The sequence below is a fragment of the Diaphorina citri genome, unplaced genomic scaffold (assembly GCF_000475195.1).
Source record: "Diaphorina citri unplaced genomic scaffold, Diaci psyllid genome assembly version 1.1 scaffold1283, whole genome shotgun sequence".
Taxonomy (NCBI): domain Eukaryota; kingdom Metazoa; phylum Arthropoda; class Insecta; order Hemiptera; family Psyllidae; genus Diaphorina; species Diaphorina citri.
In genome coordinates this window covers 27,694-40,781 of record NW_007378712.1, presented here as the reverse complement: position 1 = coordinate 40,781, position 13,088 = coordinate 27,694, and the positions used below count along the sequence as shown (strand labels likewise).

The following is a 13,088-nucleotide window of genomic DNA, read 5'->3' as shown; positions in this document are numbered from 1 at the left end:
AACACTCCTTGAACCCGGATACCTAAGGGGCACGCGGACGAAAAAAGGTTAGGAACCGCTGGTCTAATGAATCCATCGAATCTAGATTAATAAAAAAAAAAAAAAATTTTCGAAATTCGAATCTTTTGAATCCAAGTGGTACTTTCATGTGGTAATAGAAAGTTTAAAAAAAAAAAAAAAAAAAAAAGTTTTCGAAATTCGAATCTTGTGAATCCAAGTGGTACTTTCATGTGGTAATAGAAAGTTGTGTAATATTCAAACGAGCATCGTGTGAAAAGAGGCATGTGATGAAATTTTTTCTCTGTTGTAAACTCTGTGGCCCATGTTTTGTTCTGAATGTAAACAAAAACAAATTGGAAATCGGAAGTTCCCTTTTCTTCACACCACCAAAACTTCAAAATGGTAAGTTGGTCAATTTTTCTCAATTTTATCCACATTTATCTTGGCAAATGTTGATAATCCACTCATGAAATCACTTTCAAAGCCCTGTGCATTGTCAAGGCACAAAATTCTATCCATGAAAAGTTCTGTAGTTATCTGATTGGTTGGAAAATCGACTTCCCTAGCATTCGGTTCCTCCATTGGATTGTTAACATTTTGACAGGCTTCCAAAAATGGTATGATGAAATAATGTGCACCCTTATTCATATTAAAGCATTTATAAGGCTTGAATATCCCACCCTTTGTGAATAAACCACTCAACCTAAATATCTATACCCTGTATAGAAGTTCCGAAAGTTTACCTCTTCAGGCTAACATCCCTAGGTATTAAAGTTCAACACTGGAACATGGGACCCATCAGTTGAAGCGTCAATTTTCTAAGAATGGGGTTACGGGAGGGTTGTATTGATCCTGTGTACGGGAGTGTTGTATTGATCAAAATACTTTTTAACTTTAGATATTGATTATACTAACTGAACATCTGAGTGCACCCTTATTCATATTAAAGCATTTATAAGGCTTGAATATCCCACCCTTTGTGAATAAACCACTCAACCTAAATATCTATACCCTGTATAGAAGTTCCGAAAGTTTACCTCTTCAGGCTAACATCCCTAGGTATTAAAGTTCAACACTGGAACATGGGACCCATCAGTTGAAGCATCAATTTTCTAAGAATGGGGTTACGGGAGGGTTGTATTGATCCTGTGTACGGGAGTGTTGTATTGATCAAAATGCCTTTTACCTTTAGATATTGATTATAATAACTGAACATCTGATTTTTTTTCCCATTTGTTTTTCAGACCAAGGGAACATCAAGTTTTGGTAAAAGACGCAACAAAACCCACACCCTGTGCAGAAGGTGTGGGAAATCATCCTATCACATCCAGAAGAAGAAGTGTGCCCAATGTGGATACCCCTGTCCTAGACTGAGGCATTGTAAGTTTTTGTTTTTAATGTCTTTATTTTCATTTTGTGTTTAACCATTTGGTAGTAAATGTGCACTAAGTTCTTGCTGTCCTAGACTGAGGCATTGTAAGTTTTTGTTTTTAATGTCTTTATTTTCATTTTGTGTTTAACCATTTGGTAGTAAATGTGCACTAAGGTCTTGCTTTTTTTTTAGTTCTTGTTTTCAAAAGATGGCTTGGGGTCACATTGTAAGTTTTTGTTTTTAATGTCTTTATTTTCATTTTGTGTTTAACCATTTGGTAGTAAATGTGCACTAAGTTCTTGCTTTTTTTTAGTTCTTGTTTTCAAAAGATGGCTTGGGGTCATAGGCACTTATTGACAAGCCAATGGAGAACCTATTGAGGTTATGAGTGGGACCATTTAAAATAGAATATGATTTAAATCCAGGTAAAGTATGTGTCCCATGAGCTTGTGTTAAATTAATATGTACAGGTTGAGGGAAAAAGTCATTTCACCTCCATCTGTCATTACAGTGTCAGAAAATGACTTTTCAATAAGCAAGTTTTTAATTAACAAACTTTTTTCTCTCTCTCTCTCTCTGCAGATAACTGGAGTGTTAAAGCTCAACGCAGAAAAACCAATGAGCTTGTGTTAAATTAATATGTACAGGTTGAGGGAAAAAGTCATTTCACCTCCATCTGTCATTACAGTGTCAGAAAATGACTTTTCAATAAGCAAGTTTTTAATTAACAAACTTTTTTCTCTCTCTCTCTCTCTGCAGATAACTGGAGTGTTAAAGCTCAACGCAGAAAAACCACTGGTACTGGCAGAATGAGACACTTGAAGATTGTCCGCAGAAGATTCAGGTAAGTCATTACTTTATTTTTTTCCTCTTTAGAAAAACCACTGGTACTGGCAGAATGAGACACTTGAAGATTGTCCGCAGAAGATTCAGGTAAGTCATTACTTTATTTTTTTCCTCTTAGAAGAACTGATTTCTTGAAGCTCTACTGGGGGTGGGGTATTCACTTGTAACTAGGCTTACCAGTAAATACACCTTGTTATTTACCCTGGTGTGATAATTGGAAATCTCTCTTATGCCCAAATTGCCCAATCTTATTACAGAGTTTTCAGTTAATCCAGTGTTTAAGAAATACCAGCCTGTGTAAATCAAATGGGTGACAACAAAGAAAACCCTTGACACTGTGTTGATTCTCAGTGGCATTGTACAAGTTATTGATTTTTTTTTTTTTTTCATCTGTGTTACAGAAATGGATTCCGTGAAGGTGGCCAACCAAAACCCAGAAAAGCTGTAGGATCGTAGACATGATGGATTTTATATTTTGTTTGTTTAAGGATAAAAAGTTGAAAATAAAGTGTACAACAATGATCATTTTTGTACAAAAAAACTGTAAGTGTTTATTTTTTTAGTCATCTTTCAAAGCCACAGATTTTTTAACTTCCAAGTTTCATGCTGTATATAAAATAAAGTGACAAAAGGGGTGCTGGAGTTCTAAGAAATTCAAAATGAGTAAAAATTATGTGAAAAATATATATTTACATATTTTATACAAAATTATGACATCCTGAGTCCAGCCTTCAGATAAATGCATCCACCAACCTAGATGAGTACTAGAGCACTGGACAAATTAGGGTACCCTTGGTTTACAACAGTATGAATTGTCTTGTGTTGAAATCCATTTGGTCTTGTGCATCACAATAAAAGAGTATTTATTATGATCTATTACTGTTGTGGAGGACTTCTTGCCTATTTATTTACGAGTTTGTATTTATTTTCTTATCATTTCAGGGGAGGAAATAACCTGTTGCATGAATTTATGTCACACATTTGAAAAGCCCACGTTTTTGTAGGTACCTACTTAATGTGCAAAATGGAGGTTATCTATACCTTATTCTCGCATTCTGATTGGTTCTTTCATTTTGGGTCGATGACTCCTTGCTGCCATATTCAAATGGATAAGGTAATAACCTGTTGCATGAATTTATGTCACACATTTGAAAAGCCCACGTTTTTGTAGGTACTTAATGTGCAAAATGGAGGTTACTTTCCTAGGATTGAAGATCATTAGTTCAATTTTACATGATTGTGTGCTTCTTGTTTCTTCCTTATAATAGAAAATATATACTCAGAATAAAGGAACACATTTCTTATAACCTGTTGCATGAATTTATGTCACACATTTGAAAAGCCCACGTTTTTGTAGGTACTTAATGTGCAAAATGGAGGTTACTTTTAAAAGCGTTCACCCTAAAACGCCAATCCTGTCTAAATACAGAAAAACAAGAAGAATATTTAAAATAATAATAATAAATAAAATGCTCTTCTGTTTCAGTTGCAGACGCATGTAAGAGATGTTGTCGCCCGAGTTTAAATGAAACTTGTACTCCTGTGGACCCTGTTGATATTTTACCAGATGGAACACCCTGTATACAAGGCTTCTGTAATAAGGTAAATTTCCAGTTATGTTTACTCCAGATGGAACACCCTGTATACAAGGCTTCTGTAATAAGGTAAATTTCCAGTTATGTTTACTCTCCTATAGATGTTAAATTATAATAAGAAAATAGGAAACTACTTTAATATACGGACATGCACCACCTATGTAAATCTGGGTGGTGGGAACGAAAGCACTTAACAGTCCTCACGTCCGGCTTATATTAAAAACAGCTATAGGCAGTTTTTCATTTCAATATTACAGGACAACATTGAATATGCTAGTAACTATCAGCTATCCTAATTATGTTTACTCTCCTATAGATGTTAAATTATAATAATAAAATAGGAAACTACCTTAATATACGGACATGCACCACCTATGTAAATCTAAGTGGTGGGAACGAATTTATTAAAGCACTTAACAGTCCTCACGCCCGGCTTATATTAAAAACAGCTATAGGCAGATTTTCATTTCAATATTACAGGACAACATTGAATATGCTAACTATCAGCTATCCTAATTTCTACATATTTTCATATTACAGGAAGAATGGCCTAGTGGTCAAGTTCCTAGACATTTGACAACAACATTTTCATATTACAGGGCACCTGCGAGAAAACCATTCAGGATGTTGTCGAGCGGTTCTGGGACATTATCGAAGAGATCAACATCAACAAGGTGCTTCTCTTCCTTCGAGACAACGTGGTCGGTACTGTAGTGGTAGTTAGCGCCGCTCTATGGATACCGGCCTCGTGTCTCATCTCCTACATAGACCGCGCGAGACTACGAGCCGCTTATAACGAACATCGGAAAAGGAACGCACATCTGGAGCCAATGTTCAATCCGGAGGCATTGCGACCGCGACGAATCATTAAAACCAGAGTGACGAGACAAATGCCCGTCTCCATGTCGTCACATCAGCAAATGATGGGACAGATGCAAGGCTAAATGATTCGTCTCCATGTCTTCGCATCAACAAATGATGGGACAGATGCAAGGCTAAATGATTCGTCTCCATGTCTTCGCATCAGCGGGACAGATGCAAGGCTAAATGATTCGTCTCCATGTCTTCGCATCAGCGGGACAGATGCAAGGCTGAATGATTCGTCTCCATGTCTTCGCATCAACAAAATAAATGATGGGACAGATGCAAGGCTGAATGATTCGTCCTAGATTGTTGGAACTGCAATCAAAGGAATCTTACTGGATGTGGAAAAGCATGCTAAACAATATCTAGAAGAACAATTCCAGGAAATTAGCCAATCAATATGAAAGAAAAAGGGTTATCAATTGTTAATACTAATGGTCTCACTGTGCACAAGGTAAAGACCTTTGTTACAGCTCCCTCTACCAAATTTCATAAAATAAAATAAACTGGCCAGCTAATGTAACATCACTACCTATTTACATTCTAAACTACAAGGTCTTGTATTTCACCTTCCCTTCATTCTTTTACTTGAATGCATATTTTCCTTTTCAAATTAATTCAAGTTTGCCTTGTAAGCAATAGATTGTGGGTTCCATTCCCATTTCCCACCCAGAGCCGTTCCACTAATGTGTTTTGGCTCATCAGTTTTGACATATTTTTTTTTTTTTTTTAGCTAATTTACCACACAAGAATCAGAAAGTAAATTATAGGGCCGAAGGCAATTTTCTGAAAATTTTGTTCCACCTTTCAGAAACACAGCCTGATCAAAGTTCAAAATCTACTATGCTGCAGGCAATTTTTTCACAAAGCATGTACCTGAAGCTTGTCAATAGTTATTTATTGAGGTACGTTTTTTCTCCACATTGAAGCTCTGCTAAAAGGAGCAAAATAAAGTAGAGTACCGCAGGCAAAATTTTTGAAGAATTTGATCTCCTTTCAAAATAATAATAAAACTCTTAACACATTTTTATTTTATTCACATTTTTTAAATGTCTTTTGTTTTTGATTTTTTTTTTTTTAATCAAAATGAGCTTGCGGGCCACATGAAAGGAGCTGGCGGGCTGCAGGCAGTTTGTGCACGCCTGGTTTAGAGCTTCAAAAGAAAGAGATCACACAGGGTCATTATACAAGACTCTACAATTCATCATGAGATTCCACCTTGTGCTTTAGAATGAATTGATAAAGCTCTTCTAGGTCCCGTGATCCATTGTACTCAGCTGTTCTGACTCCATTCTTGTAGACATAAATTGAAGGGAAACCATCCACCTATAAACAGATAGAACCGTGAACATGAGAAACATTCTCTGGTAATCCAATACTGAGTTAGTTGGTGAACAACTTCTTCAGCTTTATCAAAACTTCTTGGTTTTTTGACTGATCAGGCATGACACATTAGAAGTAGGGAATTCTTATTTAAAATTTCAAAGTTGCAACTTCAAGGAGAGGCCAGACAGGCCATAAGTTTATGACAAAAAAAGATAGGAAAAAAAAAAAAAACACACAAACACTGTATATTAGACCTCTATCTTTATACAAACACTTACACCTTCCTGGTTACATAAGTCTTTGCTCAACTCTTGAGTGCAATCTACTTTGGCAATAACTATCCCATGCTTGTTGTCCAAAAGTTTGGTACCCAATTCTTCCCAAGTTGGAGCTAGTCTTTTGCAGTGTCCACACCTGAAAAATTAATAGACTGATTAAAATCAAACATTTAGGACTTTATTAGAATAGTATTTTGATTTTTGAATGATGGATCTCCAAGAAGGAATTTAAATAGGGGTAAGTACTTGTGCAGAAGGCACTTACCATGGTGCAAAGAACTTGATAAACACAGTTCCTGACTTGATGACATCATTGAAGTTTTCTGAAGTCAGTGATACAACAGGTTCTGGTTTAACAGGAACTTCACTAGCATTCTCTGCATCAGGACTATCAGCTTTTTTATTCAAAGGTCCTTTCATTTTTGAAACATAGTTGACAAGTGTCTCAAGAGTTCTACTGCCCTGGAACTTATCCAATTTCTTGCCACTTTCAATCCACAAAAGGGTTGGGTAGGATTTAATATCAAAACTTTGACAAATGGATCGGTGCTGAGTGCAATCAATTTTTGCAATAGAGACATCTTCTTCTGTTTTAAAATGACTAGCCAACTCTTGCCAAACGGGGGCCAAACTTTGACAGTGTCCACACCAGGGAGCATAAAATTTGACAAAATGGTTGCCCAAGGAAACATATTTCTCAAAGCTTTCTTCTGTTAGCTCAACCAGGCCTTCATTTACAATAGGTTTATCACTGGGTTCTTTGGGAGTTTCTGAGATCTGTTCATTAATAAAGTTGGTTAGGGTTGGTAGATCCCTGGTCCCTCTGAATTTGCTAGCTTCTGATTCACTGCCTTTCTTGAAAAATTTCAATCTGTAAAATATGAAAAATAACATTAGGTCTTCTCAAAAAATATCATGTAGGTGGGTATTTATTATTATCATTTTTATTCTTGATAGATATGAAAAATAACATTAGGTCTTCTCAAAAAATATCATGTAGGTGGGTATTTATTATTATCATTTTTATTCTTGATAGTTTTTTTTTTGTCCTCTACAGCTAGAACATTGATAAAAAATTGAAAAATGTACAATAAATTTTAAATACATTAAACTCACGTAGGATATCCTGTAATCTCTTGATCAGCACACAACTGTTTCTCTACAGTACAATCCACCTGTCCTATTGTTACTCGACTATCTTCTGAATCATTGAGCATGTCTGCCAATTCTTCCCATATGGGGTGCAAGTTCTTGCAATGCCCACACCTGGAAGCATATAAAATTTGGATATAACACCAACTCCACATTTCAGAATGTCCTGATGTATGAGAGAAGATAATTTTCATTGAGATCCATAATGTGACAAAGACTAACTTCAATTCAATTATGAAACAAAATTCAATGTGCACTTATTTTCAAGGGCTTTGGATAGAATTATTGGCATGTTTCTGATTTGCAAGGGTAGTATTGTAAAGAAGACCCTACCTAATCAATACATATTAATGAAATGTCTGAAATACTTACTGTCTTGACCATCTGTTGATCTCAAAACTGTAACATACTTTTCTGATTTGCAAGGGTAGTATTGTAAAGAAGACCCTACCTAATCAATACATATTAATGAAATGTCTGAAATACTTACTGTCTTGACTATCTGTTGATCTCAAAACTGTAACATACATAATACATACCATGGTGCATAGAACATGATGAAGTAATTATTCTTAGGAACCTCCTCAGAAAATGTGTTTTGAGTAAGTACTTTTGATTTTCCTTCTGTCATGGAACCACTACTATCACATTTTACAAAATGAAGTAAGGCAAGAACACCCAGTGGTTTAATTATCTTTTTGAATTGAGAAAACATTGTTGGATGAGTCTTGTTCAATAAGCAGACACTCTGGAATCAGAAGAAAGTAGAATTAGTAGATAATAACTATATACTTAGGTACAAAATGATGATGATTTTCATACTCTATTATTTTCCTTCCTACAGGATAAGGAAAGTAAAAAGAGGTTTGATACAAGGAAACTTAAACAATGAAGGTCTTATCCCAAAATTGAAGAATGAGGACAGGGTAGGTGAAAGCCAGCACTCCAAGAACAACCTTATGATAAGGATAAAGTTTGACCCAAGTGGGAATCAAACCCATGACCTAGAAGTGGAAAAAAAATCTATTCCCTACACAAACTTTTGATGTAGGTAGCCTCAACTTTCTCATTTTAACATAAGAATTTAAAATCCAACAACTTACCAATTTATCTGTGCTTCAGCTCTTTGGGCTCCTCTGACTAGGGATGGGTAAATATTCTCTGAGTCGATTCAAAGAGTCGAATATTTCAAAAGAATCGTGAATCGCGATTCTTAAATTCAAAGAATCGCGATTCTTTGAAGAGTCGCGATTCTTTGAAGAGTCGAGGTTATACCTACGTTGCCGTGCCCTGTACAACTACAATTTACTCAATCTCATTGGTTACGAGAGTGATCCTGTGTGCTGTCTCCAGAGATGTGCGAACCGCAAAATGCAAAATGGAAAATGCAAAATGCAAAATGTAAAATGTACATTTACATTTTACATTTCAAATTGGTTTTGAAAAAGCATTTTGCATTTTACATTTTAAATGCTTTTTTTGACCCATTTTACATTTGAGCCAAAATGCTTTTTTTAAAAATGCTTTTTTCAAAAAAATTAAAAAAAGACAAAGAAAGATTTCAATTAAAAAAGTATGCAACCATGAAGGGGCAACATATAATCTCTCAAAAATTTCGCCTGCGGCGCTGAAGTTTTGGGAATATTTCAAAGGCCTATAAAAAGTGAAAAAGACTTTGGTCAGTAAAAAAAAGTATGCAACCTTGAAGGAGCTACTTAAATTTTCTCGAAAAAAATTTCGCCCGCGGCGCTGTCATTTTATGTTCTAAAGAAATATATAGGGGGAATAACTATACTCGTTTTTTACACGTATTTAATTACATAAAAAACTGACACATGACAAGCTACAGGTTACATACAACTTACTGAAAAGTTTCGCCTGCGGCCCTGAAGATTACACCTTTGACAAGTCTGCTTCTCTTACTATTGTAGACCAAAATATTCAAAAAATTCGCCCGCGGCGTCAAATTTTGTGTTTTTGATAACTAAGTTTTTTTTTTAAATTAGAGACCAAAATTTTCGCCTGTGGTCATAAAAATTTCAATTTCGTTAATTCTGGTTTCTATAAATTGTAGCTCACAATTTGAGAAATGGCTGTATAGTAGTCTTGAGGTCATTATTTTGGTCAAAGGTCATTTATCTTGAAAAAATTTGGCCTGCGGTGCAGTTATTTCATGGTGCAAATAGAGGACTCAAGACCTTACCCTAGTCGGATGAAAGAAGATTGAAAAAATTAAACAGGCTTGATTGAGAACATTGCTTGAAAAAAAAAAGGCTGCGGCGCAGTGGGAATAGGATGGAAAATCTTGGAAAAGTAGACTGGAAATTTTGAAAAAATTGGACTGGAAAACCGGGAAAAGTCAGGGAATTTTATTTTTCCATTTTGGTAAACACCCTGATTTCTCTGACTCCAATAACTTTTTTTTAAGCTAGCAGCATGCTATTGGCCAGATGGTCACCCATCCGGGTACGTCACATGGAAACACATTTAGAATCAGAGATCAAGCTGTCACTTCACTATTGTGAGCAACGCTGGTTGACATGATATTATTGAGAGTCACTGGAAGAGCTTGAACTACTGTCTGTGGACATGACTTCCACGTCTTCACTTTCTCTGTTGCTGTTCTGCTGTTGACGGTCAAGTGGTACATTGCCAATATGCATGTCTCCTGAATGCCAAGAGAACTGGTTTTGTTGTGACAGTTCAGATGGGGTACGGTGTAAATCACCCAGACTTTGCTGGGGAAGGAGATGTCCATTGAGAGGAGAATCATTCAGGCGACCCAAGAATCCAACCCGCATTTCAATGTCTGTATCAAACAATAGAAAAAAATAATTACAATGATAAAATAGGGATTTTCTATGCAGCCCAAATAAAGGAGATGTCCATTGAGAGGAGAATCATTCAGGCGACCCAAGAATCCAACCCGCATTTCAATGTCTGTATCAAACAATAGAAAAAAAATAATTACAATGATAAAATAGGGATTTTCTATGCAGCCCAAATAATACTATTGAGTCCCAAATGAGATAGTAGAAAATTCACTGTTACTGTTATCAAATTCTTGTATAGGTAGATAATTGATATAGTTATATGTAAGAAGAAAATAATATTAAGTTAGTTATAAGTTAGCATTAGGAAAAATTTGTGTACATACATGTTTGTATATCACCACAATAAAAATATTTGATTTGATTTTTTGATACTATTGAGTCCCAAATGAGACAGTAGAAAATTCACTGTTATCAAATTCTTGTATAGGTAGATAATTGATATAGTTATAGTTATATGTAAGAAGAAAATAATAATAATGGCTTGATATACAAGAGGACAAAGAAGAATTAAGTTTACCAGTAGGATAGGGACGTCTAGGATCTCCTGGTTGCCAAGTGAGTGGTGCACAAACAGCATTAGAAGAACTAATCCTATGAGCATACTTGATGAGTTCTTCAGAGGAAACAGGTCTCTTGTTTGCTTTGTTGATTGACTGCAATTTCTGTTTTGCTTGAAATATTGCAGTTGCCTAGAAGAAAAATCATGGAACACCATAAATACTAAGTAAAATATTTTTCATTTTGGTATACCGTTGAACCTTTGACACGTTTGGCAACGTAGCCTACTTTTTAGATGACTCCTTGCTGCCATATTCAAATGGATAAGGTATAGATAGGCAGATAAATACTAAAAACGTCCAAGCCAAGCGTTAAGTAATAGGATTAGTAAGTACCTACCAGCTACCAGCAGTACTAGCATTTTTAGATTTTTTAGTGAACTCCTCATCTCAATTCGAAATGATTGCTTAACTACCTCATTCTTATTACTTCCACTGGCTGATTCCCAAACCCCGTGTGCATCCTCAAATCCTCATTAAAAAAAAAAAAAAGATATAAGTACCTAGTACCTACCTCGGATAGATAGGACAGGTAATAGGATTAGTAAGTACCTACCACCTACCAGCAGTACTAGCATTTTTAGATTTTTTAGTGAACTCCTCTATCTCAATTCGAAATGATTGCTTAACTACCTCATTCTTATTAAAGTAGACCACTGTTTTCTGAAGCTAAATCAGTCCAATTTGTCATATATTATCCAGGAGAGAAAGTTTCCAAAGTTCAACTGCTGTTTCAGAGCAGACCAAACCATGGTAAGTTTTATTGTTACTTTATTGTCTGTAGTATGTTCCTATCCATAGTGTTCACAGCTAAACCTTATCATTTCAGGGGAGGAAATAACCTGTTGCATGAATTTATGTCACACATTTGAAAAGCCCACGTTTTTGTAGGTACTTAATGTGCTAAATGGAGGTTACTTTCCTAGGATTGAAGATCATTAGTTCAATTTTACATGATTGTGTGCTTCTTGTTTCTTCCTTAAAATAGAAAATATATACTCAGAATAAAGGAACACATTTCTTTCAATTGTTCTGGGCCATTTAACTTTTGATGTTTTAAAGCTATGGTGTTTTCAAGCATTTCCCTGTAGAGAGAGGTAATTACAAAATGAAACAGGAACCAGAAAATCCTATTGCTCTTTTGTGATAGAAGCTGCTTGAAACAGAATCCACGCTATGATTGATCAACAGCCCCTCTTTCAGATATAGGTAACCATTTAAAATACATAACTATCCCAAGGCAGCAAATATGGTCACATTAATACACCCAAAGACAAAATTTCAATCATATCAACCCTGAAAGTAAAATACAGCTCTACAATCTCTAAGTGGGCTGCAAAACAGAATCCACGCTATGATTGATCAACAGCCCCTCTTTCAGATATAGGTAACCATTTAAAATACATAACTATCCCAAGGCAGCAAATGTGGTCACATTAATACACCCAAAGACAAAATTTCAACCATATCAACCCTGAAAGTAAAATACAGCTCTACAATCTACAAGTGGGCTGCAGAATAGGTATTTCTTCCACCTCTTCCCGTGTACAGACAGGGCCAGAGTTTTTTGTCAGCCTCTCAATCAGCCCCAGCCCAATCAGGGGAGTAGGTATTTCAAAGTTTAAAATTTTACTTACTTTGCTACTAGTTCAATATCATCAATCAAGGATAGAAGTTTTTCACCAGTACTTATGTTTTTACTAGACATATTTGAAAAGTGGTACCCTGGTGTGTACCTACTGAAGATTTGTGTTCTTGATGGTTTCTGATGTGAATGTGTTTCCAAGTACCTATGCGGTTAGAGAAAATACAATGAACGGTAGGAAGAATTAAAAGGCAAGGTAATTTCTTCAATTCTTCCAAAATAATTAGGTAGGTTTCTGGTTCTGGGTGATTAAATTTATTTAAATCAAACTTGATTAAAATCAAACATTTAGGACTTTATTAGAATAGTATTTTGATTTTTGAATGATGGATCTCCAAGAAGGAATTTAAATAGGGTAGACATATTTGAAAAGTGGTACCCTGGTGTGTACCTACTGAAGATTTGTGTTCTTGATGGTTTCTGATGTGAATGTGTTTCCAAGTATGCGGTTAGAGAAAATACAATGAACGGTAAGAAGAATTAAAAGGCAAGGTAATTTCTTCCAAAATAATTAGGTAGGTTTCTGGGACTTCTGGGTGAAAAATAATTAAATTTATTTAAATCAAACTTTTTTTTTTCAATACAATGAACGGTAGGAAGAATTAAAAGGCAAGGTAAT

The 13,088-nt window shown here is 35.4% G+C and overlaps 3 protein-coding genes across 4 annotated transcripts; 1 reads left to right on the top strand and 2 right to left on the bottom strand.

The window, feature by feature from the left end:
* Positions 1 to 307: 307 nt before the first annotated feature.
* LOC103515125 (probable 60S ribosomal protein L37-A) lies at positions 308 to 2,760 on the top strand. Of its 2 annotated transcripts, none has more exons than XM_017446523.2 (4): positions 308 to 402; positions 1,245 to 1,380; positions 2,132 to 2,216; positions 2,620 to 2,760. In XM_017446523.2, the coding sequence occupies exons 1-4, from the start codon at positions 400 to 402 to the stop codon at positions 2,672 to 2,674; spliced, it is 279 nt and encodes a 92-aa protein (XP_017302012.1). In that variant the 5' UTR covers positions 308 to 399; the 3' UTR covers positions 2,675 to 2,760. The 2 variants fall into 2 exon arrangements, with proteins under 2 accessions (XP_017302012.1, XP_026683730.1); XM_026827929.1 differs by lacking the exon at positions 308 to 402 and adding an exon at positions 594 to 617.
* Positions 2,741 to 12,735, bottom strand: LOC103515130 (mediator of RNA polymerase II transcription subunit 4). Its single transcript, XM_026827916.1, has 7 exons — positions 12,462 to 12,735; positions 11,841 to 11,909; positions 11,778 to 11,802; positions 10,785 to 10,956; positions 9,903 to 10,242; positions 3,341 to 3,521; positions 2,741 to 3,173 (listed from the first exon to the last, which is right to left on the bottom strand). Exons 1-5 carry the CDS (start codon positions 12,530 to 12,532, stop codon positions 9,980 to 9,982), a joined length of 600 nt encoding a protein of 199 aa, XP_026683717.1. The 5' UTR covers positions 12,533 to 12,735; the 3' UTR covers positions 2,741 to 3,173; positions 3,341 to 3,521; positions 9,903 to 9,979.
* On the bottom strand, positions 5,744 to 8,683 carry LOC103515126 (thioredoxin domain-containing protein 5 homolog). The gene is made up of 6 exons (XM_008480045.3): positions 8,537 to 8,683; positions 7,973 to 8,181; positions 7,398 to 7,547; positions 6,547 to 7,152; positions 6,282 to 6,417; positions 5,744 to 6,003 (listed from the first exon to the last, which is right to left on the bottom strand). The coding sequence occupies exons 2-6, from the start codon at positions 8,146 to 8,148 to the stop codon at positions 5,872 to 5,874; spliced, it is 1,200 nt and encodes a 399-aa protein (XP_008478267.1). The 5' UTR covers positions 8,149 to 8,181; positions 8,537 to 8,683; the 3' UTR covers positions 5,744 to 5,871.
* Positions 12,736 to 13,088: the final 353 nt, after the last annotated feature.